The following is a 25,236-nucleotide window of genomic DNA, read 5'->3' as shown; positions in this document are numbered from 1 at the left end:
ATTTTTTATCTCGACTGGAGTTTGCTGAGCTCCTTGGATCTGTACTTTATGTTTTTTCAGCAAAAGTGAGAAATTTATGAGCCATTATTTCTTAAAATACATATATTTTTTCATTCCCATTCTCTTCTATTTCTAGGACTCACTTACATATATTAGACCACTTGATATTGTCCCAAAAGTCACTAAGGCTCTGTATTTTATTTTTTCAATTAGATCATTTCTATTATTCTATCTTCAAGTTCTTTTCTTGTGCTATAAAGCCCACACAGTAAATATTTTCATTCTACGTGTTGTACTTTTCAAATACAGAATTTCCGTTGCGTCTTTTTCTCTTCTGAGATTCCCCATGTGCCCTTTCATTATGACCATCTTTTTCCCTTTAAGTTCTTGAACATATTTATAGTGGGTGCTTTAAAGTCTTTGTCTGCTAATTCTAAAATCTAGGTCATCTTGGGGTCAATTTCAATTGACTCTCTCTCAACGAGTCCAAATTTTGTTTCTTTGCTTGTCTGGTATTATTTTATTGCATCTTGTACACTGTAGATGATATGACATCGAGACTCTGAATTCTGCTTTCTTACTCTTAACAGTGTTGTTTTGTTCTAGCAGGCATTTAACTTGAATAAACTCAGACTCTAAAATCTGTCTCCCCAGTGATGGACAGCAGCTGAAATCACTGTTCAATTCTTTCAGCATCCCAGCTGTTGCTTCTTGCCAGGCTTCATGGAGAATCCCTAATCCATGTGCAGTTAAGGGATCCATCAAGGATTCTGGCAGTTTATAACCAGATTTTGGGGCTACCCTCTTTTTAGGATTTTCCCTTTACTTGCCAGCAATTCTGGTAATCCCAAGCTCTTAACCCAGCTCTTCAAACAAGTAAAACTGGGGCTTTCTCGTTGAGTTCTAGCTGTACTACATCATATGGACTGCCCTTGGATAAAACAATATAAATGCAAACTTTGCACATTGTAGTTCCCTTCTTTCAAGGGTCAACTCCCCTCCAATTTCTGCCTAGTATGGTTGCTTTCCAGTGCCTTCAAGAAGTTACTTTTAATATTTTGCCCAGAGTTTAAAACTGTTATCTATGGAAGGTTCAGTTCAACACAATCTACTGTAACATGTAAGTCCATCTACTGAGCTTTTATTTCAACAATTATATATTTTTTGTTTCTAAACATTTTAATCATCCTAGTTTAAAATTTGCCTAGTCATTTTGGGTAGTCTCATTACTTGCTAATTTTTGTGATTCAACTTTTTATTTAAGTATTCTGTTCAATTATTTCATATTGTATCTCAGATAATTCCATTTTGTAAAGTCTTTGGGATCTAAATCCATTGATTACTATGTGTTTTAACTTTCACTCATGGTAGTTTGTTTCCTTTTATGCTTGTTCACCTAGATTTTGGATATTTGGTTGATCTTAACCTGTGAAAAAGTAGGGGCCTAAACTGAGGATGCTTCCTCCAAAGATGTACATTTAATTTCACTACTAGCCAAGGGATCCATACCAACTAGAGATCATTTCAGCTCCCTTCCCAGCTTAAATGTAGTCTCAAGTTTAACTTCCTTACCTTGCCTATAGCCCAAGGCTTAGTCTATCAAGCACAACATGGATATCAGTATTTATATTCAGGGTAATCTGCCTTTCATCTGTGCTTACTGATTACGGATCTGGTTTTGGCTATTTTTGTTTCACCTCTTGAGATTTAACTTCCTCCAAGTCCAAGGATGCAATAAAAAATATGATTTATGCAGGCTCAAGTTGCTTTTGACTGATAGAGTCTGAGAGATTCTTGTCTGCCATATGCGGGGAGTCCTTCATGTCACTATTACAAGGCTGTATTATAGCTTCCTCATTTCTGTCCTTACTTTTTTGGCTGACTTTTACAAGCAGGAAAGAATTGTATTTAAAATTCGTGTTTTTCATACTTATAGCAAGTACTAACAACTTCAATCTTCTTTTAAAATGTACTTATACTTTTAAAGTAAATGAATTAATAGAACTTTGAATATCTACTATGATTCAAAGGGTGTTTATTAAATGGTTAACTTTTACTTAACCTGACACATCACTTCACCCCCCACAACAATAAAAATCATTGTACTTGGCGCTATCATCAGCATGACTACAAACCCAAATAGGTGCAATAAAATAGCTTATCAGACCCAGAATATTCTTATATTCATTTTCCTTTATCAAGGAAAATAAAACGTATTTTAAAGTTCTCTCAGAAAACTCCCAGATTTTTATGAATACATCATCAGAATGGACCCCACAGGAATACTGTTAACCGTTTCCTCCAACACTAAACCTATTCCAACTTTATAACCTTAACTCAGTCTATAGCTTGGAACAGAATAAAATTAACTCTTACAGGAATAGATGGAATGTCCTTGGCTGAATTAGCATGATAATTCACACTAATTAGAAAGATTAAGCAAGTGATACTAGGAATCTTTATAAAGGCAAAAATATAAGGGGGGAAAAAGCACTAGAAGGGGATTTGATTATTTACAGAAACAGCTATTACAAAAGTATGTTTGACTTTAGTATTATGCAAATATAAACATGGTGTGAAATTTGTCTATAAAGATGAAATCTCTTACAAGCAGCAACTTTATAATTCAATTACTATTTAATGAGTAACTATACTAATCCACGAACTCACTGAGTAACAATCTAAGGGTCACACAGCTGGTAAAGTAGCAGAACCAAGATTCAAACCCTGGTTTGTCTCATTTCAAAGTCTTCAAATGCAAAAAATAAATTAAAAAAAATTTTAACTAAGGTTTCAACCTAGATAGAGAAATGACGATGCCACTAATTTTACAATGTACACAGAGGAGGAGCAAATTTGAAAGGGCTGATGATTAGCCTAATGAAACCAGGAAGAGCATTTATCCAATTCATTTGTTTTCCCAGTTCCAAGATGGCATCTGCCTTATAGAACCAAAGAGAAGGCAGAGAAAACTATACTTACTGAGAATTTAATTCAAGATAAGTAATCTCTAAATCCTTTAAAAACATTTTGGGTAGTATTTGATGCATACTAAAGAATACATGTATAATGATCAAGTTATGAAGCATAATAAGAAAATAAACACCCATAAACTCACCACACAATTTAAGAACTAGATCATTACCAATATGGATGGGTACACCTGTATGCTCCTTCTCTATTACGTCTGCTTTCCCAAGAAGGCAACAATTAAACAAAATTTTGTATTTATCATTTCCCTGTTTTTCTTCCCTTAATAATCTTATCATATACATACAGAATCCCAAATTAAAGTTTTTTTTGCTTGTTCTTAAGCTTTATAAAGATAATAGCTATATGTAGTTTTCTACAAATTGATTCTTTCACCCAGTATATTTTTAAGATTCATCCATCCACTCTATTGGTATTGGACATTTGTTGTTTATTATTCATTTTAGATTAATTTAGGCCATGTATATTTTCACAGTTACTCATTATATTTTTTTCCTGTCAAGGTTTAAAGAAATTAGGAAAGAGATATATCACACAATCCAATACCCAAAATACCAAGTACCAAAAAGTCAACATCTCAACATCACTTAAAAACCATACGACTTTCACATGTAACTTGCCAAGATGACTTTTTGCACCACCATTTGTGACCCTGCAGTTTAACCACATTGAAAAATAAAAGTTTACTAACAATTGTGGAGATCCTCTACTAAAATACTTTTGCATTATTTAACCATTAATTTGGTCTTATATCACTTTGCCAAAATAAACTCAGTGAAGTTGCTATATATTTAAGATGTCAACCTCAACTTTAAAGTTATGTATTTATTGCCAAAATTACTGCACACACTCCTAATATAACATGTGTCTGTTAATATGTTAAGAAAACAGTTGTCCAAAAGGTCCCCATTTAACAGTTTTTTTGGGGTTCCCTACTATCTACAGCAGAACAGGAGCATAGTTCAGAAAGTATCACTACTTGTTAAGCAAACACACATGAGTTTCCATTGTATTCCTATTTGGCAGGGACTTTGTTACACTTTCCTCACAGCTTTGTATAAGTGCTAACTGGGTTATTTTTCTAGTGCAAGAGTAGTGAGGCAAGTCTTTTAGCTTCATTTTGGGTAAAGGAAAACCTCTTTAATAATCCATACCTTTTAAGGGTATAAGTGAAACATGTATTTATTGATACCTATGTGTAGGACACCTTATTAGGTGCTGAGTTCCCTAATCTGGAAAGTAGAGATAACAGCAGCGCCTACCTCCCAAGGTCCTTTTTAGGATTCAATGAGAAAATGTACGGAAATTGCTAAACACAGTACCCAAATCATAATTAAACATTCAACAAATGTAGGTTATTATTTCTGCAAATCTTTCCACTTTCATGTCAATTCCTATTTGATACAGATGTCCCTCCTCCCACCCTATGTTACTTTGCATTTGCTCAAACCTGAATGTAATGGAGAAATAAGTTACTCTAGAAGCACGCAAGAGAGGGTACCTAAATCAGCCTGGGGACAAGAGGCAGCCGGAGAATTTCATGTGTTATATATTATCCCCACCCCCACCCCAAAGAAAAAGTTCTTTACAGAGCTTAAAAAAAAAAAAAAGTCTCTATTGGGCAGTGATAAGCAAGAAAACTGAAGCCCGGAGGTAATTAAGCGATTCGCTCAACGTTGGACAGCTCTTTACAGAATTGGCTATGCTTCCTCATTTGAGAGCTGGAGTTCAAGTCTCTTGGGACCCGGTCCATAACTTCTGCCACAAGTTTATATGAGCTCACGACACTAATCTAGGCATTAAATGGCTTTATCAAATTATACGGCGTGATGCAGTCTACCCTGTCCTATTCTCGGTATGTTAACCATATTTGAAATTATTTCAAGCAATACATCACTAAATATAACTCACAGCCTATAAAATCTGTCAGAAGCCTTGTGGAATCAGAATTAAAGTGGAGAAATACTACCAGATAAGTAAGGCTGGAAGGGAAGCAGACGTAGGTTGAGGGAACCAAGCACTAGGAACTGTCGGAGGAAAAGATAAAGTACAAAAAGTAGGAAAAGAGAAAAGGTTATCGGGCTACATAATATCTATTCTTCTTGCTCACAGAGGGGCCCAAACACAGCAACACCCGGGGAGGAGATACTTACGGCATTTCGACATTCAGGGACGCACCCCTGCCGCTGGATAAAACCACTGAACAACCTCTTACGAAAACAGAGAACCTTCGGAGAGAAACACTGAAGCCTGAAAAGCGCGGGCGAACGGTCACTCGACGCTGTGCCACACTCCACGCGGCCCGCCGGAAACACTCCCCCAGCTACAAGGGATCCCAGTGTATGCCGGGAAGGGGGGAGGAGAGTCTACGCCTAGGACAGCTCTCAGTCCCTGCCAGGGCAACGCAGGACACTCTCTCACGACTCTGACCAGAAGGCCCCCGATAGATGAGAGGCAGAGCCATCTCCGTTAGCTCTGGAGTAACTATCCCTAGGTTTCTAGCCGGACCATTTGGGTAGGTACTCCGTATCTTGTTTCCGGTAGCGGAGAGGTGCAGTTGCCATGGTAATTAAAAGAAGGCCAAGGACCTTCCGGCCGCTGTGAGAGGGTTGTGGAATCCGTGAGGAGAATTGGCTGCGCTTCCTCGTTTGTGACCTGCAGTTAGGTAGCAAGCAGCTCGCTGTCTGTCTCTTCGCCCGCTCCGTTCGTCACTGTTCGGCTTCCCTTTCGCCACCTGCATCTTTTATCTCTCTGTCATACGTACACTTGCTCCATGTCTGTACTTAAAAATGTAAATATAAATGCAGTTTTATTCCCAGAGGAATACAAAGAAATAGATGTTGCCGGAGATCAGCTGTGAAGGTATTTTACTATGTAGGGACGGTGACTGGATGGCTGTTTTCCCTTGGCCCTTTAGAAGCCTTAGGTGCTTGTACACAGTTTATTTTTCTTGCTATTGTGCGGCTGCTTATTTATGGAGCGGTTCGCTGCAATGTACTCTCTAGGCCCTTGTCTTGGTCTTGGGCTGGAGTTTTAGATGCAGGAGGTTTCCAAGCCTGAGGGGCGCAATTATATATTTAATTATATATTTAAGCTTCAGTTTAGTCTCTCATTACAGAGAGAGAAAAAATAGCATTCTGGAACATTTCAGCCATGGGATTTCCACGTGAGGGAGTCACCTTATTTGGAAAGAGCATTTGAGGACACTCTTAAAAAAATATTTACATTTTTAAATTGCTGGCTGCAAAACGAACGTTCATTCTCCCTTCCTTATTGGAACAGTTTTCTTTCACATTTGTGAGGAGATGTGTGCATGCGTATGTGTTTAAAACTGTGATGCTTAATTATAGCGATACCAATTTGCAGTAACCAGACTGTGACACCACATCCCTTAGGGGTCCTTCTAAATCTGGTGTAAGATGAAAGTGTCAGGCAGTCGGTCTGTGTATTATAAATAGGGTACTTCATCCATGATAAGCGATTATTATCTTTCTTTCCCAAGTGTAAAAGACCTATATAATTCAAGAAGGTGCAAGTGATTCAGGCCTCCTGAGTAAGAATCCAATGAGTCCTGAAGGGGACCCTACCTGTGTCGTCTTATTGTTAAACTTGAAATATTCAATTTATTAGGTTGGAATGTATTTTTGGAAGTCAGAGCTGGGTAAAATAATGTTGGAAGCTGTTAGACCTCCAGCACAATTTAGGGCCTCATAGTAACTGTTGTACAAGAAGCCTTCATTCACATTAAAAAACGAAGAAACTTATCGAAATTTGCTGCCTTTTGCTACTTACTATTAGCTGGATGACATCTCTGTCTCTCAATTTCCTTATCTGTAAAATGGGCAAAAAATATCTGACCACTGTAGTAGGTATAAATCAAGATGTATGACAGTTTTTTAAGCTCTTATGAGCAGAGGTGCTATATAAACCCCCAAATTATTATTATTAACATTATTATTGGTAGTAATGGAACACAGTAAAACCTCAGGATAATGCTATAAATGACTGGATTTTTAAAATTCAGTCATTTAAAATGTGGGGCTGAATTACTGAGATGTTAGTGAAATGACCTGGTTGATGCTGCTGTGGAGATGGATGCCAACTGCCAATCACATTATAGTCAGATTCTCATTATGGTGGCGATTCACTCTATCTACAGTTTATTTAGCACTTATTATGTGCCAGGCACTGTTCTATATGCTTCACATGTGTTAATTTACTTAATCCTTATTACAATCCTATGAAGAGTCTCAACTGACTGTCCTCTAATTTTGAGAGAATAGATGAATGCTTTTCCTTTGCCCTGTGATTCTTCTTTTGTATTTATGTTACACCTTTGTTTTGGCTTTGTTCTTTTGGCTCTCTTATATATATATTTAGAAAGCAACTGCCAAAGGCTTATTCTAGCTTAACATATGATAATATAACTGTATGCATATTATAATGTACATCTTTTTTCCACATATAAAAACCTTGATGTCTTGATTCCCCCTCGCCCCAGTTTGAAAGGTAAAGTGACACTTGAATTTTAGGATTAACACTGACTAAAATAAAATTTTAAAATTATTTTCTAATAGAATGGCCATCAGTCCAGGAAGTGATGCAGCTTTCTCCAGTCAGAAATCAACACTTTCAGAGAGTCCTCGATCAAAGAAATTTCCACTAACTGAAGAGGAGATATTTTATATGAATTGTAGAGCTGCCTACTTAACTGTTTTCAAAAGCAGCTTAGATAACATTATTTCTAAAGATCAACTTTGCTTAGGTAATTTTTTTTAACTTAAGTAGCTTGCCTTATTTGTTGAAAGTTAATAGATGAGAAAGACTGCAATTAGAATTACATTGTTGAATCATTCCAATTTCTTAGTTAAGCTTGAGCAGTGGAACTACCTTATGCTATTGTGCCATTTTATATAGCTACATAGTCTAAGAGGTTCAAAATGAAACTTTCAGTGTTCAAATAGACTAGATTAGTATTTTTAAAGCTTCCATCAATTACTTGCTTAAAAATACTTTTAAAATTCTTATCTTGGTACTTTAAGATTCATAAATTCTTATGTTGGTACTTTAAGATTTATAATGATAGAATTAAAACACTTCTGGCAACTGAATTACTAGTCTGAATTTGACCTACACTGGGGAAAATGTAAAGGGAATATATATATATATATATATATATATATATATATATATATATATATATATATATGGTTGAATGATTATAAAAGAGTAGTATTAGAAAATAAGTGAAACTTTAAAAGAAAATTAAGAATTCTGGGTTTTGTCCTGTTCTTTAGGGGTGAGGGCTCAAGAGAGTTGATCTTTTTTTGCTTCTTTCCATTATATTTTTTTATTTTATTTTTTATTGAAGTAGAGTTGAATTACAATGTTGTATTTATTACTGCTGTACAGCTAAGTGACTCAGTTATATATATACATTCTTTTTCATATTCTTTTCCATTATGGTTTATCACAGGATATTGAATATAGTTCCCTGCCCTATACAGTAGGACCTTGTTGTCTATCTATTCTATATATACCAGTTTGCAACTGCTAATCTCAAACTCCCAATCCAACCCTCTCCCACCCTCCTCCCCCTTAGCAAGCACCAGTCTATTCTCTATGTCTGTGATTCTGTTTCTGTTTCATAAGTAGGTTCATTTGTATCATATTTTAGATTCATATAATGATATATAAGTGATATAATATGATATTTGTCTTTCTCATTTAGTATGATAATCTCTAGTTGCATCCATGTTGCTGCAAATGGCATTATTTTGTTCTTTTTATGGTTGAGTAGTATTCCATTGTTTATATGTACCACATCTTCTTTATCCATTCATCTTTCGATGGACATTTAGGTTGTTTCATATCTTGGCTGCTGTGAATAGTGCTGCTATGAACATAGGCGTGCATGTATATTTTTGAATTATAGTTTTTGTCTAGATATATGCCCAGAAGTGGGATTACTGGATCACATGGTAATTCTACTTTTAGTTTTCTTTTTTTTGGCTGTACGTGGGCCTCTCACTGTTGTGGCCTCTCCCGTTGCAGAGCACAGGCTCCAGACGCACAGGCTCAGCGGCCATGGCTCACTGGCCCAGCCACTCCGCGGCATGTGGGATCTTCCCGGACCGGGGCACGAACCCGTGTCCCCTGCATCGGCAGGCGGACTCTCAACCACTGCGCCACCAGCGAAGCCCAGTTTTCTTTTTTTAAAATAAATTTATTTATTTTATTTATTTATTTTTAGCTGCGTTGGGTCTTTGTTGCTGCACACAGGCTTTGTCTGGTTGCAGTGAGTGGGAGCTACTCTTCGTTGCACTGTGCGTGCATCTCATTGCAGTGGCTTCTCTTGTTGCGGAGTATGGGCTCTAGGTGCGCAGGCTTCAGTAGTTGTGGCACGTGGGCTCAGTAGTTGTGGTTTGCAGGCTCTAGAGCACAGGCCCAGTAGTTAGGCGCACGGGCTTAGTTGCTCTGTGGCATGTGGGATCTTCCCGGACCAGGGCTTGAACCCGTGTGCCCTGCATTGGCAGGTTGATTCTTAACCACTGCACCACCACGGAAGCCCTATTTTTAGTTCTCTGAGGAACTTCCATACTGTTTTCCACAGTGGCTGCACAAACTTTACACTGCCACCAACAGTGTAGGAGGGTTCCCTTTTCTCCACACCCTCTCCAACATTTATTATTTGTTTAATGATGGCCATTCTGACCAGCCTGAGGTGGTACCTCATTGTAGTTTTGATTTGAAGTTCTCTAATAATTAGTGATGTGAAGCATCTTTTCATGTGCCTATTGGCCATTTGTATTTCTTCTTTGTAGAAATGTCTCTTTAGGTCTTCTTCCCATTTCTCAATTGGGTGGTTTGTTTTGTTTTGGTTTTTTTGCGGTACGCGGGCCTCTCACTGTTGTGGCCTCTCCCGTTGCGGAGCACAGGCTCCGGACGCGCAGGCTCAGCGGCCATGGCTCACGGGCCCAGCCAATCAGTGGCATGTGGGATCTTCCTGGACCGGGTCATGAACCTGTGTCCCCTGCATCGGCAGGCGGACTCTTAACCACTGCGCCACCAGGGAAGCCTGGGTGGTTTGTTTTTTCGTTGTTGAGTTGTATGAGCTGTTTGTATATTTTGGAAATTAAGCCCTTGTCAGTTGCATCATTTGCAAATATTTTCTCCTATTCTGTGAGTTGTCTTTTCATTTTGTTTGTGGTTTCCTTTGCTGTGCAAAAGCTTGTAAATTTGATTAGGTCCCATTTGTTTATTTTTGTTTTTATTTCTATTGCCTTGGGAGACTGACCTAAGAAAACATTGGTACAATTTATGTCAGAGAATGTTTTGCCTGTGTTCTCTTCTAGGAGTTTTATGGAGTCATGTCTTATGTTTAAGTCTTTAAGCCATTTTGAGTTTATTTTTGTGTATGGTGAGAGGGTGTGTTAACTTCATTGATTTACATGCAGCTGTCCAACTTTCCCAACACCACTTGCTGAAGAGACCATCTTTTTCCTATTGTGTATTCTTGCCTCCTTTGCCAAAGATTCATTGACCAAAGGCGTGTGGGTTTATTTTTGGGCTCTCCATTCTGTTCCATTGGTCCATATGTCTGTTTCTGTACCAGTACCACACTGTTTTGATTACTGTAGCTTTGTATACTGTCTGAGGTCTGGTATGGCTATGTCTCCTGCTTTGTTTTTTTTCTTCAGCATTGCTTTGGCAATTCTGGGTCTTTTATGGTTCCATATGAATTTTAGGATTATTTTTTCTAGTTCTGTGGAAAAGGTCATGGGAATTTGATAGGGATCACATTAAATCTGTAGATTGCTTTGGGTAGTATAGCCATTTTAACAATATTAATTCTTGCAATCTGAGAGCATGGGATATCTTCCATTTCTTTGAATCATCTTCAATTTCCTTCATTAATGCTTTATACTTATCACATATAAAGCTTTCACCTCCTTGATGAGGTTTATTCCTAATATTTTATTTTTTGAGTTGTGATTTTAAAAGGTATTGTTTTTTACATTCCCTTTCTGATATTTCATTGTTGGTGTAAAGAAATGCAACCAGTTTCTGTATTGTATTGTATCTTGCTCTCTTGCTGAATTTGTTTATCAGTTCTAGTAGTTTTTGTGTGGAGTCTTTAGGGTGTTCTATCTATAGTGTCATATCATCTGTGTATAATGACAATTTTACCTCTTCCCTTCCAACTTGGATACCTTTTGTTTCTTTTTCTTGTCTGATTGCTGTGGCTAGGACTCCCAATACTATGTTGAGAGAAGTGGTGAGAGTGGGCATCCTTGTCTTGTTCCAGATTTTAGCAGAAAGCCTTTTAATTTTTCACCATTGAGTATTATATTGGCTGTGGGTTTGTCATATATAACTTTTACTATTTTGAGATATGTTCCCTCTATAACCACGTTGGTAAGAGTTTTTATCATGAATGGATGTTGGATTTTGTCAAGTGCTTTTTTTGCATCTATTGAGATGATGATGTGGTTTTTGAGTTTTCTTTTGTTTATGTGGTGTATCATAAACAAAATTGATTGATTTGCGTATGTTGAGCCATCCTTGTGAACTTGGGATGAATCCCACTTGGTTGTGGTGTATGATCTTTTTTATGCATTGTTGGATTTGGTTTGCTAATATTTTGTTGAGAATTTTTGCATCTATATTCATCAAAGATATTGGCCTGCAATTTTCTTTTTTGGTGGTGTCTTTGTCTGGTTTTGGTATCAGGGTGATGGTGGCTTCATTGAATGACCTTGGGAGTGTTCCCTCCTCTTCAACTTTTTGCAAGAGTTTGAGAAGGATTGGTATAAGTTCTTCTTTGTATGTTTGGTAGAATTTGCCTGTGAAACCATCTGGTCCTGGACTTTTGTTGGTAGGGAGTTTTTAAATTACAGATTCTATTTCAGTTCTAGTGATCCATCTGTTCAAATTATCTATTTCTTCTTGATTTAATTTTGGTGGGCTGTATGTTTCTAGAAACTTGTCCATTTCTTCTAGGTTGTCAAATTTGTTGGCATATGATTGTTCATACTATTCCCGTGTGGTATTTTTGTTTTTCTGTGGCATCAGTTCTTATGTCTCCTTTTTCATTTCTTATTTTGTTTATTTGTGTTCTCTCTTCTTCTTGGTGAGCCTGGCCAGAGGTTTGTCAGTCGTGTTTATCCTTTCAAAGAACCAGCTTTTGTTTTTATTGACTTTTTCTATTGTTTTTTTTTTAAGCTCTGTTTTATTTATTTCCTGTCTGATCTTTCTTCCTTCCTTCCTTCTGCTGACTTTAGGTTTTGTTTGTTCTTTTTCTAATTCTTTTAAGTGGTAGTTTAGGTTGTTTATTTGAGATTTTTCTTTTTTTTTGAGGAAGGCCTGTATCGCTATGAACTTTACTCTAATAACTGCTTTTTCTGCATCCCATAGATTTTGTATGGTTGTGTTTTCCATTATATTTTAAACCTTCTGGTGCAAATATCCCCCAAACCAGTGAATTTGGTCCTTACTAGGTGTGTCAAATGACTTGGAGGTCTTTAGTCTTAAGAAAGTGGGAAACAACAATACCAGATAATACTATACTCATGTCGGTTTCATCAAGGCTAATAACTTTATGAGTAGAAAAACTGAGTTTTTTTGCCAACTTTAGAAGCAGTTCCTGAAATAAAAAATCTGACATATTCTTGCAACAGTGTCTTGAATTTGTATGCAATAAGATATCTATTTGAAGAAACCCATTTTGGGAAATATAAAAATTGAAAAGATTAAAATTTATATTTTATTATAAACTATAATTTTAGTTTTTTCTCTCTATTCTTTTGGATATTGATTGAGATCATGAATCTACTAAGTATGAAAGTTTAACATGCTTTCTGCTACTATGGCATTTAGTTTAAATCAATGACTATGTATTACTAAGGTGTTATCAGTCATATAGAATTATCTGGGAAGATAATAATGCAGTGTTCATCTCTTCAACTTTTGATTTTATGGTGGAATATTCTTTGTAAAATTGTAATGATTGATTTCAGAGAATCTAGATTTTAAAAAACTGGTTGTGTGAACCAGTGATGTCTCTTTCTTAAACTTTTATGCCTTTCGTCTATAACCTTCTGCCACTTATGCACATACATGTGCTTTGACATTCCATTTTGAAATAGGATAAAGCAGTACTTTAGCTTATTTGGAAATGGAAAGTCAAAGAGAACTTTAGAGTTCCTTTTTTTCCCAGCTTACAGATAATACAGGTATTATAAACTCATGTCAAAACTTAAAGTAAACCCTGGCAGAAGATCAGTATTTTGGTGTAAACCTTTAAACATCTACAATTACATTGTGTTTTCACTGTTACTGGACTTAATAATGAGCTCCAACTAATTCTAAAACTAAAGATTAAAGTTAGGTTAGTATTGTACCTATTTCTTAGATATGGGAATGTTTAGTTAATACCATGTTTTGGGAAAAATAATTTTATTCTGAGAAAGTTGTTCTTTTAGACAACAGTAATTTAAAAAATATTTTAAAAATATTTTGTTATTGAAGATAGCAACAAGCATTTGAGCTGCCACTTGTGGGAAAGAGTTACACATCTATTTTTCCAGAGCTGGACAGAAAATACCATTTTTTTCACATGGACTTTTGACTTTAAATCACAACTTCATTTAGGTCCTACTTGTATTCCCAGATTTTAAAGGGAGAAGGCTGACTGGGGATGGAATCCTAAAACACATATGCCCTTTTTGTGATTATCTTGGTAGATGAATTAAGGAATTGTCCACTTATACACTAGGCAGAGTACTTATCTTTTATTCCTGGGCAACATGGTAATTAGGGCTTTTGTCTATATCCAAAATAAACGTGTGGAAATTTAAAAAACCATGTTATCTCCACTGTTACAAATTTCCACAAAGGCTTTCTAGGTGAATGGAAGATGGCAATTGCTATAGCTGTAACTTTTGGTAACTCTGAGAGTCACCTCTAGTTGATGATCTTGTTTCTGTTTCTTTGCCAAAGTTTATGTTATCTAGGTACAATGCACTGGCATAATGTGGAAGATGGGAACATTTATCTTAGTCCATTAACTTCTAATATGTTATTAACCATAAATCTTGACCACAAGTAGCAACTTTACACTTAAGGTGTGGGCTTACTATTTAGATTATAAAAGTTCTTAGGAACCAAGAAGCTTATATCTTTAAAAATAAAAAATCACCTCATATTATTCTTGTGTACAATGAATGTTCAATATAATGGACTCACAAATGTCTGCATTTTATTGCCTTGATCTGGTTTCTGTTTCCTTGAGGATATTTCTTTAGTTAAATTGGTTTTTATATATTATTCCTTATTACATTAAATTGTAGAATATCTAGATTATCAATTTTTAATGGTGATTGACAATGCATAGATCTTGTGAAATCTCACCTAAGATAGTTGGAAATATCCAATATAAAGTTTTATAATAGAAGTTTGTAGTATAATTCAGGACAGTTACACCTTTTAAAATTCTGTTAATTTTGTCTGTGGTGCTTAGGAAACTTACTATTGGATCATTTTAGATAGTGTTAAGATATTAAAGCCTTAATATGAAGAGATTAGTCTGTTTGCAAATTACCAAGTTACTCCTATGCAACTGTACAAAATATCTACAATTGTTTAAAACCATTATATTTTAGTGTGATATGACCTGCAAATATACAAAGCCTTTCTCACATTTTAATTCTTTGCTTCTCATAAGGGCACAGCTTTTAAAATAGGAATGTTTTATGAATAACTGGTTATAGGGCTATTTTTAAATGTTCTGGTTAAAAATGAAAAGTAATTTGACCATTGCATCTCTATAATAGAGTTCTCTCAAAGTTTGTTGACATTCTTGATTTTTAGCAGGCTGTAACTGCAAGTAGGATACATTTTGTGCATGTATTTGACATTTGGGACATGATTCATGTTCTTGAAACTAATAGCTGGCAGTGATGAACATTTTAGATATCATGACTTGTTGTCAGCGATATTCTCAAACTAATGATTTACTCATTTCATTAAGATATTTGTTGAGCCAGAAAAAGTAATAATTTATGCTTTTTTTTATTCCTATGTCCTCAAAACAATTAAGTGAATGGTTGTTATTAGAGCTTTTTTTTTTCTCCAGGCACTCTTATGAAGTAACTCAGATATTGTCAGTTAATTAAACTATGTAAGTTGAGAACCAACTATCAGAATAGGAAAAATCTATTTAATTCTGGCATTTTAATATATTTGAGAATCTTTAGCTGGTAACATATATGTATATTGTCATTTTTGAAAGTTAGGCATACATTGTTAGCACTAGATTATCAACATCAAAGGTAATGTATTGGTATGTGTGTACTTTTGTATAATATTGTAGTATATAATGATTTTTTAAAAATGCACTTAAATACCAATTCCAAATGTTACTGTAACAAATAATACTTGTTTTATTGGACAGCTCTTCAGCATGCAGGAAGAAATCCATCCCAAAAGACCATTAATAAGTATTGGACTCCTCAAACTGCCAAACTGAATTTTGATGATTTTTGTTTAATTTTAAGAAAGGAAAAACCTACTTCAAAAGCAGAATTACTAAAATCATTTAAGCAATTAGATGTAAATGATGATGGCTCTATTTTACACACTGATCTTTATAAACTTCTAACAAAGGTAAGATCTGTGAAACAGTTTTGTAATATGCATGTTTTGCAGAACAACTTGGAATCTAGCTTTGGCGACCGAAGTCCACATCAGAAATAACTATTTCACTGGCAGGTGAAATGAATCACATATACGTTGTTTGTAAAGTACTTAAGGATGAAGTACTTCTGGATGAAAGTACTTTATAAAGTATAAAATTGAGCCTGTGTTGTAATCCTCTTGTGCTCCTTTGCAATTCTTTCCTGCCAGAACTCTTTGTAAATCAGTGATAGGTTCATATGTGATAAGTAAAAGAGAACTAAAGTATAAATGAGATTCAGAAACCATTCTGTTTCTTGGTACAGCATGAGAAAGTATTGTTACTCTGAATTTAATAGTAGTTATTACTGAATCTATGATATATATTGTTGAAATTTAGTAAACTGAAATTCAGCGCACTTTTATACAATTTAATTGTGAAAATTGTGAAATTTTATTTCATATAATAGGTTCATTTTTGCTTGACATAATACTCATTCTGAGATTTTTAATGAAATCGTATATTCAAATTTACTTGTAGAAAAGATTAAAATTAATTTCCACTCTCCCCATGCAAAACACAGTGATAGGCATGTTGCTTTAAAATAAATCTTTTTTTTCCAGAGAGGTGAGAAAATGACTCGAGAAGAGGTAAATGCCATAATAAATTTGGCTGACGTAAATGCTGATGGCAAATTTGACTACATCAAGGTACATAAGCTCATACTGTATAGGAGAAGTATTACTGTATAGGAGAAATATTTTTAAAGGCACATATCTTTTAAATATTGACAATGATATATTTATATATTATGTACTAATTGTACTTGAAATTTAATCTCTCCAGTCCCACAATTGTAATCTGAATGACTACCTGAAAAATAATGTAACCAAGTTAAAACACATGCATGTGCTCACACACACACACACACACACACACACACACACGCACACACACACTCTTCTTTGAATATGCCTCTCCTGGAGTGGAAGAATCATAAAAATTATTTAGAACAAACGCAAGTCTGCACGTCTTGTAAAAAAATAATAATAAATCACCTTTCTTTGTGTAACATTTTATTTTCACTCAGGGTATGGTCTCCTTATTGAATCATGGCTGCATTTCACTAGGTCACTTGAGGGTGGTCAATCTGATTCAAGAAAATAAAATGAGTAACCTAGTTCAATAGGAAATATATTTCATCTATCAGTCTATCCCTTGCCTACTAATGTGCATTTTCTTTCTCCTCCCAAATGTATGATTGAATGTTTTACCCACTGGAGTACTTGTTTCCTGTAGTTTTGTAAATTATATATGACAACCAATGAACAATGTCTCAAAACTACGCTAGAAAAATTGGAGGTTGACAGTAAACTGAGGCGTCAACAGTTTGGAAGCCACATGGAAGGGTCCCCTGAAAGGGACCCATCACCAGTACCAAAACCCTCACCCAGAATCATAAGAAAAACTGATCAGGAATCATTCTCAAATAAAGGTATTTACTTTTCTTGTTCAAGAATTAAGGATCATATTCAGATAAATTTTTCTTTCCATCTTAGCTTATCAGTGATAAAGCAAACTTTTGTTAGCTACTGTTTCTAGACTCACTTAGCTATAAAAATCTATTGAAGTAAAATTTTATTATGGAACTTGACTTGGCTTTGTTCATTATATTTTATTAAAACTAAAATTTCAGGCTAAAAGACGACAGATTGAAATAAAGAATCTTATTAGTAGATCAGAAATTAGGAGCCATTAAAGTCTGATAAATATAAAGCTTTTGAGTTTATTTCAATAGGAAGAACAAAGAGAATGAAATTAATACATAGTCCTTTCATACTATACTGTGTTTAGAAACAGACTTCTTATTGACAGCTTTTCATAATGTGAGACTGAATAACTATTACTTGTTACAGGAGACACGAGGAGTTCTTTACTGACAACAACTAGAGAGTTCAGAACATCTGTTTCTTTCACAATTACCATGGGCGCTAATAGTAACCAAAACTCAAAGTTAACTGAGCCAAACTCAATAAAGGTATAGTATTTTAAATGAATAGGTATGACTTTTTCTGAAAACAAATTTGACATTAAGTTTATTAATAACTTTTTGGTGTTTACAGAGAACAAGTAAAGTTTATAAAGTAATTCTTTGAGGTTTTTTGTGGATTGTAGCATTTTTACCTATAAGCCAGTTTTAATAAATTTAAAGTGAAAATGATGGATAAGAATATTATTAAATGGTCTTCAGTTTAAAAATGATGACTCTTCAATTTTTGAACTTGATGAATAGATTTTGCAATTATGTACTTTGCCAAGCAATTTTTTGGTTTTGTTTAACAAATACTTCTCATAGGTGTTTCTTATAAATAAATCATTCATTCAATATCAGTTCCTTTGAGAGAAAGACAACAAAGTCACTTTGCTAAGTCAATATTTGTAGAGTGTTAATATTGATCTTCTTCCTTTGTTTTCCCTTTCTAGACTCAACCTTTACTAGTTTTCTTTCAACAGAAAATAATAGCTACAGACATATAAAACATTAACTGGAAACTGCTAGGATACATTAAAAATGTGTACCTAGGGACCTCTGTAAAAGGGGGAAAAATGGTTATGACCACATACTATAACTGCTGTTAGAAAACTGAACTGATTTTTCTCAAGAGCTACATTTTTGTTTCAAATAACAACTCTGTATTTGATATTGAACTCTGAAGTGCCTTATATCTTTAAATTGCTAGACAGTGACATTTGTTCTATATTAAAATTTTAAAACATTATCTCCAAGGAATTTTGTTCAGACTGTTTAGGAATCTATACACCCTAAGCAATTTGGTGTGCATGTCCAACATGTTCACACACAATATTTAGTGTTCCAACAATATTATTTTCCACCAGTGGAAACTTTCTGTATTTTGCAACTAAATTAAATGCTAAGTAATAAAATCAACTTAAATAATTGTTGCTTACCTGATTCAAAAGTGTAAATAAATATAATTTTATAAAATATAAATGAATATTAATATGGGTTATATTAAAGCCATAATAAAACTTTTTCTCTGTTTCATGCTCTTATTAATTGGGTACATACCAATACAGTTCCTTTAATTTAGTTCAGCTCAACAAATATTCATTAAAAAGGTAACATATGCGAGCTATTTTGCTTAGTGTAATGGGCCCTGAATTAAAAAAATAAAAATTTTCATTTCATTATTAACAATATACCAAGTTAGTATAGCATTTCATTTATTCAACAAATATTTATTTAGGCCCCACCAAGCAGTGTGGCTTGTGGGATCTTAGTTCCCCGACCAGGGATTGAACTCGGGCCCTCAGCAGTGAAAACGTGAAGTCCTAACCACTGGACCACCAGGGAATTCCCACACCAACAAATATTTATTGAATGACTACTTTGTGCAAAGCACTGTTCTAAGGTACTGATTAAAACCTTTGAATAGACAGACCTGTGTTTAACTTTTAGCTTTATCACTTAATAACTGTGTGACCTTTGGTAAGTTAGTCAGCAGCCCCTCTGAGTTTTAGTTTCCTTATCTATAAATTGGGAATAATTATATTTAGTGTGTTTTTGAAAGATTTAAATCACCTAACATATATAAATAATTTAGCACAATGCCAGGGACATAGTTTTACTTTAATAAATAATATTGTTATTAATATTATTATGGAAATAAGAAATTACTGTAGGTCTTTGTGTGGGAATAACATGATGAAAGTATAGTTTAAGAAAAGTTATTATACTGTTGTATATTGTATATGGAGACTTCAAATTAGGGAGATTATAGAGAGGCTGATAGAGTTATCCAGATACAAAGTAAGTACAGCTAGACCAAGGGTAGTACCTGAACATAGTAAGGAAGGGACAACTCTAATAGACAACACCAAAATTAATCTGTAGGCGATAGTGATTGTATAACAAAAGACTAAAGTTTTGCATCTAAGACATCAAGAGCAAGGAAAGGTACTGATGATAATTACGAATTAGGTAAAAGATAGTAGGAGAATTTAATGATTAAAAGAAGATGGTTTACTGTCAACTCATAAATTCTGTGACTTTCATATAAAATTTAATGACTTTTAGAAATACTTCATAGCTTTCGTATTACTTACCTGACTTTATGTCCTTTTTCTGATCTTGCCCACTGTTTGTACTCACTGATATTTCTTAGATGAGCTGAAATGATTTTTTTTAAAAATGTGTGATCCTTTTGCTATTCAGCAGAATTCAGTTCTTTGTTTGCATTTTACCTTAAAGTTATTTTTTTTAATTTCTTATATTTTATATATTTCTTAAGTTTCACAACAACTCTAAGAAGTACTTGGTTAGGAATACAATTATTGTATAATTTGTTTTAATTGAGATTGATAGAATAAGTTACTAAAAGAATTATGAAATTAATTTTCTTCAAATACTTTAAATCTATTTTAAACAAGTTTGGGTACCTCAGTTTCATGTGGAGTGGAGAAGTATGGAATTGGGACAGAAAAGAAAGGTCTTTTCAGAAATTAGAAAATTATTGTAATGGGGTACACATAAGCCAGATTTTAAATCATAAATCTACACAAATGGTAAAAGACCTGAATTATAGGAGGAAACTACGACCTTCACAGGGACTATACATGTGTTACTTTCTGTATACCGTATGTAGGTACTGTATCACTATTCTTTTTTTAATCCTGAATTCGCTCCATTTACTTAGGTTTCATATTGTACAAGGAGTGTCAGAAATTTTTCTTTGAGAGAAATATAGCTTCAGTTGCCAGTCATGACTAAAATTAGAGAAAGCCATGAGTAGTAAGCTCCAGAGATGCAATACTATATCCAGATTCCTAGTTAGACTATGTCTACATATATTTTACATATATATGTGTTGTGTAACATATATATAATACAACATATGTGTTGTATGTGAATATTTTGTGTAACATGTAGGTTATATATGTCTATATATGTAAAACAATACAAATATAAACATTTTAGACTTGAGATGGTTGTCTAACTTAATTTTTGTGAAGGCTCCAAAGCGTAATTTTCTTATAAAAGTCTCTCATTTTCAAAATGATGATCTATTCAACTTGTCAATTAGGTGAGCAATCTATATCAAATTTTCCCCTTATAAATCATCTATTTAACCTCCTGTTTTTAAGTATGTACAGTTTTTAAGTATGTACAGTTTAAAATTCTTTAATAACGAAAAGTTCAATAGCAGTCTGTTTACCTACTTAACAAAAAGTAAACAGCCTTCTAATAGCGTGACATACGGTATCTTTATAGAAAACAACGTGATGATGATGATGATAATGATGACATAGAAGTTCCTCCTTTGACTAAGTCTATGGCAGATCTACTGCTTAATAATTCTACCTCACCTAAAACTTTAATAATACAGAATTGTGTGTCAAACAAATCATGTTCTCTACAGTGTTCCAAGAAAAATGTAACTTTACTGATATATTTAAATTTTGAGAGCTAGAATTTTCAACTTTACTATTTTTAATTTATGCTTTTAAGCATTTCCTTATGCATTGTGAATGAAAATAAATAATATTTGTATATGACAAATGAATTAACAGTTCTTTTTCCTTTTATATGAATTTACTTGAATTGGTAGAATATAGCACCACCTTATGCCCTATATAAGAATTACAAGCTACTATTTTATTTCTGCTTTATATTGTCAAAAATTATATCATACATGGAATTTCTTACTCTATCATTCTCAGAATTTTTTAAAAACTCAACCTTCTTCCATTTTTCTCATAATACTAAAACTGTCAACTTAATCTATAATCCTTTCAAGTTGATTTATTTGAATGAGCCAGCCAATTTGTCAGTACTTTTTTCCTTTTAATTCATAACATTTTAGTCTAGGTCCTAGAGAAAAAGCTCTGTGTGATTGAAAGTCTATTTGTTTTAAAGTAAATTTGGGGTTGAATAAGCATTGTATGTTTAATAACTCTGACAGATCTTAAGAATTTGAATTCTTCCTTTCAAACAAGAGAGCTACAAATTCTCCTAGTGGTGTGATTTAATATTCAAAGTAAACTGATTATCACATTGAAGTTTGGTTGATATATATAATATATAGGCTTTCTTCTATTTAATAATAGCTGTTTTCTTACCATTTTCCAGCCTTATTAACCATGTGTTGTATTCAGAGTGATTGTCTTTCAAAGACACTTGTAAATTCCCTTCTACCTGTACCTTTTCTAAAATTGGAACTTAGGAAAGACGTCTAATAAAAATACTTAATTCGCTCCCCAGCTAAATTTTATAAAGCATCTCCTATCAGCCAGAGATACCATAAGCACATGGAGAAACTCTTCCATTTTTGAGTTTCCCAAATGCCACAAGTACTTTTCACTATGTGTACCAGGCAAAGTGCATTGTTTTTTAGTTTCATTTAAACATTTTTTAACTGGAGAGTAGGAGGCTGCTATACCCATGGTTCCAATACAAATTTAAGAAATTTTTTAGCTACTGAAATCTACATTTTTTTAAGTAAGAAAACCAAATAATTACGTTTATCTTAACACTTCAGTATATGTATAATTCTGAATGATAATGAGTTATCATACTTATGATAATTTTATAAACATGAAGTTTTAAAAATATTAGCTTTAGAAAAATCATGGCAGATATTTAAATGTGGGGAAAAAAAAGAATTTTGAATATACCTGGTAGTTTGGAGAGAAAGTAAGGATACTTAGGTTCAGGTCTGGTTCTGCAATCAACGAGAATTGTGAATTAAACATATCATTTTATTTTTCAGAGTTTCATCAGTCAAAAGAGAAGTCTGACTGAATTGCTTTTTAGACTTCTACCTTTAATATTCTGTAATTCTAAACTAGTATCCTTTACCATTCCAGTTGGGTAAATGTAAAAAATATATTCATAAGTTATATTAGATTAAATTCCATGCATGCTGCAACTAAGGAGCCTGCCTGCTGCAACTGAGACCTGGTGCAACCAAATAAATAATTATTTTTTAAAAATTGATTGAAAGGAAAACAGTTTAAGTGTTTTCCATTTGATGTCAGAATCTTAGTTCAAACTGTCTCAAAATTCCATATGATTGTATCTTTCCTTTCTTATCTGTGGCAGTGATCATCGTCCAAGGTCATGTTGATTATGTTCAGGACAATTGGCTTTGAAATAATGTCAGCATCTGTTGTTAGTCAATAATACATTCCCATCCAAGAGATTTACAGGGAGGCTAAATGAAAGTCTGTACATACTCTTACTCATCATTAACAATTGAACTTTTCACTCAAGCCCAACTTTGAACTTCATTGTGTTACAAAAATTTTGAGTTTAGTACCTTGAGTATATTTTCTTTTAGAAACATGATTTAATGGTAAAGCTTTGATCCAGAAGTCTTAGACTCTACACCTAATATTTCTACAAACTCCTTGTATAACTGTGAACCCATATAATCTATGGGTATCTCAATTTGTCTGTTTATTAAAATGACTAATTTATATCTACCCCATATTGTCTTATAGGGATGTTGTTGAAATATCATGTATAATGACTTGTTTCTGTCATGGACAGTATACTTGTGAAGATGAATTCCAATAATTTAAGGTCACATTTTAATTTCTCAGAATTAAAAGTACACATATCTTTTTTTTTTTTTTTTTTTTTTTGCGGTACGTGGGCCTCTCACTGTTGTGGCCTCTCCCGTTGCGGAGCACAGGCTCCGGACGCGCAGGCTCAGCGGCCATGGCTCACGGGCCCAGCTGCTCCGCGGCACGTGGGATCTTCCCGGACCGGGGCACGAACCCGTGTCCCCTGCATCGGCAGACGGACTCCCAACCGCTGCGCCACCAGGGAAGCCCAGTACACATATCTTTTATACCCCAAAGGTGTGACAGTGCATGTGACTAATGACTGACTAAAAGCTTGAGTAATAGTTTAGCAATAATGATAATTTCTTAGAATTCAGTTTAAGAAGAAATCTCCAAAGAAAAGATGAATATAAAAATGGAAAACTTACATAATTGAAAAATAACCAAAACTAAAATTAAAGGAAATAGAGAAAATACATGCATCAAAGTTTACAAAGGTGATTAATATCTAAAATAATCAAAAAAACTTATTAAAATATGTAAGAAAAATACCAAGTCCACAATAGATCTATGACAATAAGCGATAAATAGGCAGTTCACACAGAAGGAGACAAAATTATAAACACATGGGGAAATGTTCAACCTTGCTAGTAATTAGGAAAATTAATGCAAAAATCATTACAATACCATTTTAATTTATTATATTTTATTACGTTAATATAAATTATTGTAAAAAATCATTAACAATACCATATACAAAAATATATGGAATGCTATAATGAATATTTTATGTACTCACACCTAGCTTAAGAAAGCATCCCCAACCACTAACCAATTTTTTAATGGTAACACCACTGACCAAGTTATGGTAATAACAAATTATCAAATTATCACAACTGTAAAGTTGCATCACTTTTATAAAGCGGTATGAACATATGTCATTAGCCTTAAAAATACACATACTTTTTAAAAAGTTTGTTTATTTTTATTTTATTTATTTTTGGCTGTGTTGGGTCTTCGTTGCTGCACACGGACTTCCTCTAGTTGTGGTGAGTGGGGGCTACTTTTCCCTGGGGTGCACAGGCCTCTCATTGCGCTGGTCTCTCCTGTTGCGGAGCACAGGCTCTAGGCATGTGGGCCTCAGTAGTTGTGGCACATGGGCTCAGCAGCTGTGGCTCGTGGGCTCCAGAGCGCAGGCTCAGTAGTTGTGGCACACGGGCTTAGCTGCTCCACAGCATGTGGGATCTTCCCGGACCAGGGCTTGAACCCGTGTCCCCTGCATTGGCAGGCGGATTCCCAACCACTGCACCACCAGGGAAGTCCCCACATACTTCTTGCTTAGAAATTCTTCCAAAGGATATTCATCAGAAGAAAAGCATTTAGACAAAATAGTATTCATTTTAGCATTATCTATACTGATAACCTACATGTCCAACACTTTAGAAATAGTTAAGTAATGGTATACAAACTCAATGGGTAATAGAAGAACCAGTTAAATTGAAAATTTGAATATTGCTTAGCAAAATTTTTTTTATCGTGCTAAAATACACATAACATAAAAATTACCATTTTAACCATTTTTAAATGTATGAGTCTGTGGCCTTAAATACATTTGTGTTGTTGTAAGACCACTACCACCATCCATCTCCAGAACTTTTTCATCATCTCCACTTGAAACTGTACCCATTAAACAATAACTCCTCATTTCCTCCTGCCCTCAGCTCCTGGCAAATGCCGTTCTACTTTCTGTCTCTGAATTTAACCATCCTAGCTATCTCATATCAGTGAAAGCATACAATATTTGTCCTTTTGCTTTTGTTTTGGCATACTTCACTTAGCATATGTCCTCAAGGTTCACCCATGTGTAGCATGTGTCAGAATTTCATTCCTTTTTAAAGCTGAATGATATCCCATTGTAGGTATATACCATATTTTGTTTATCCATTCGTCAATGGACATTTTATACATTTGAGTCTTTG

The 25,236-nt window shown here is 34.3% G+C and overlaps 2 protein-coding genes across 5 annotated transcripts in view; one reads left to right on the top strand and one right to left on the bottom strand.

Moving 5' to 3' along the window:
* ITGB3BP (integrin subunit beta 3 binding protein) overlaps positions 1 to 5,251 on the bottom strand; it is a 97,093-nt gene extending 91,842 nt beyond the window's left edge. For both annotated transcript variants that reach the window (XM_089921570.1, XM_022581245.2), the window contains exon 1: positions 5,145 to 5,251. In XM_089921570.1, the coding sequence (XP_089777696.1) occupies positions 5,145 to 5,149 (5 nt within the window). In that variant the 5' untranslated portion in view covers positions 5,150 to 5,251. The remainder of the gene's footprint in view (positions 1 to 5,144) is intronic.
* EFCAB7 (EF-hand calcium binding domain 7) overlaps positions 4,488 to 25,236 on the top strand; it is a 51,936-nt gene continuing 31,187 nt past the window's right edge. Inside the window, exons 1-6 of one of the 3 annotated variants that reach the window (XM_089921527.1) lie at positions 4,488 to 5,656; positions 7,569 to 7,756; positions 15,446 to 15,657; positions 16,291 to 16,377; positions 16,967 to 17,162; positions 17,584 to 17,705. In XM_089921527.1, the coding sequence (XP_089777653.1) occupies positions 7,570 to 7,756; positions 15,446 to 15,657; positions 16,291 to 16,377; positions 16,967 to 17,162; positions 17,584 to 17,705 (804 nt within the window). In that variant the 5' untranslated portion in view covers positions 4,488 to 5,656; position 7,569. The remainder of the gene's footprint in view (positions 5,657 to 7,568; positions 7,757 to 15,445; positions 15,658 to 16,290; positions 16,378 to 16,966; positions 17,163 to 17,583; positions 17,706 to 25,236) is intronic. The other 2 variants (XM_089921520.1, XM_022581238.3) reach the window with 2 other exon arrangements.

The sequence above is a fragment of the Delphinapterus leucas genome, chromosome 1, assembly GCF_059928025.1.
Source record: "Delphinapterus leucas isolate spDelLeu-1000000601 "Yukka" chromosome 1, BTC_Dleu_Yukka2, whole genome shotgun sequence".
Classification (NCBI taxonomy): Eukaryota; Metazoa; Chordata; class Mammalia; order Artiodactyla; family Monodontidae; genus Delphinapterus; species Delphinapterus leucas.
The sequence above is the reverse complement of the archived record's forward strand: the minus strand, read 5'-3'. Positions and strand labels throughout refer to the sequence as shown.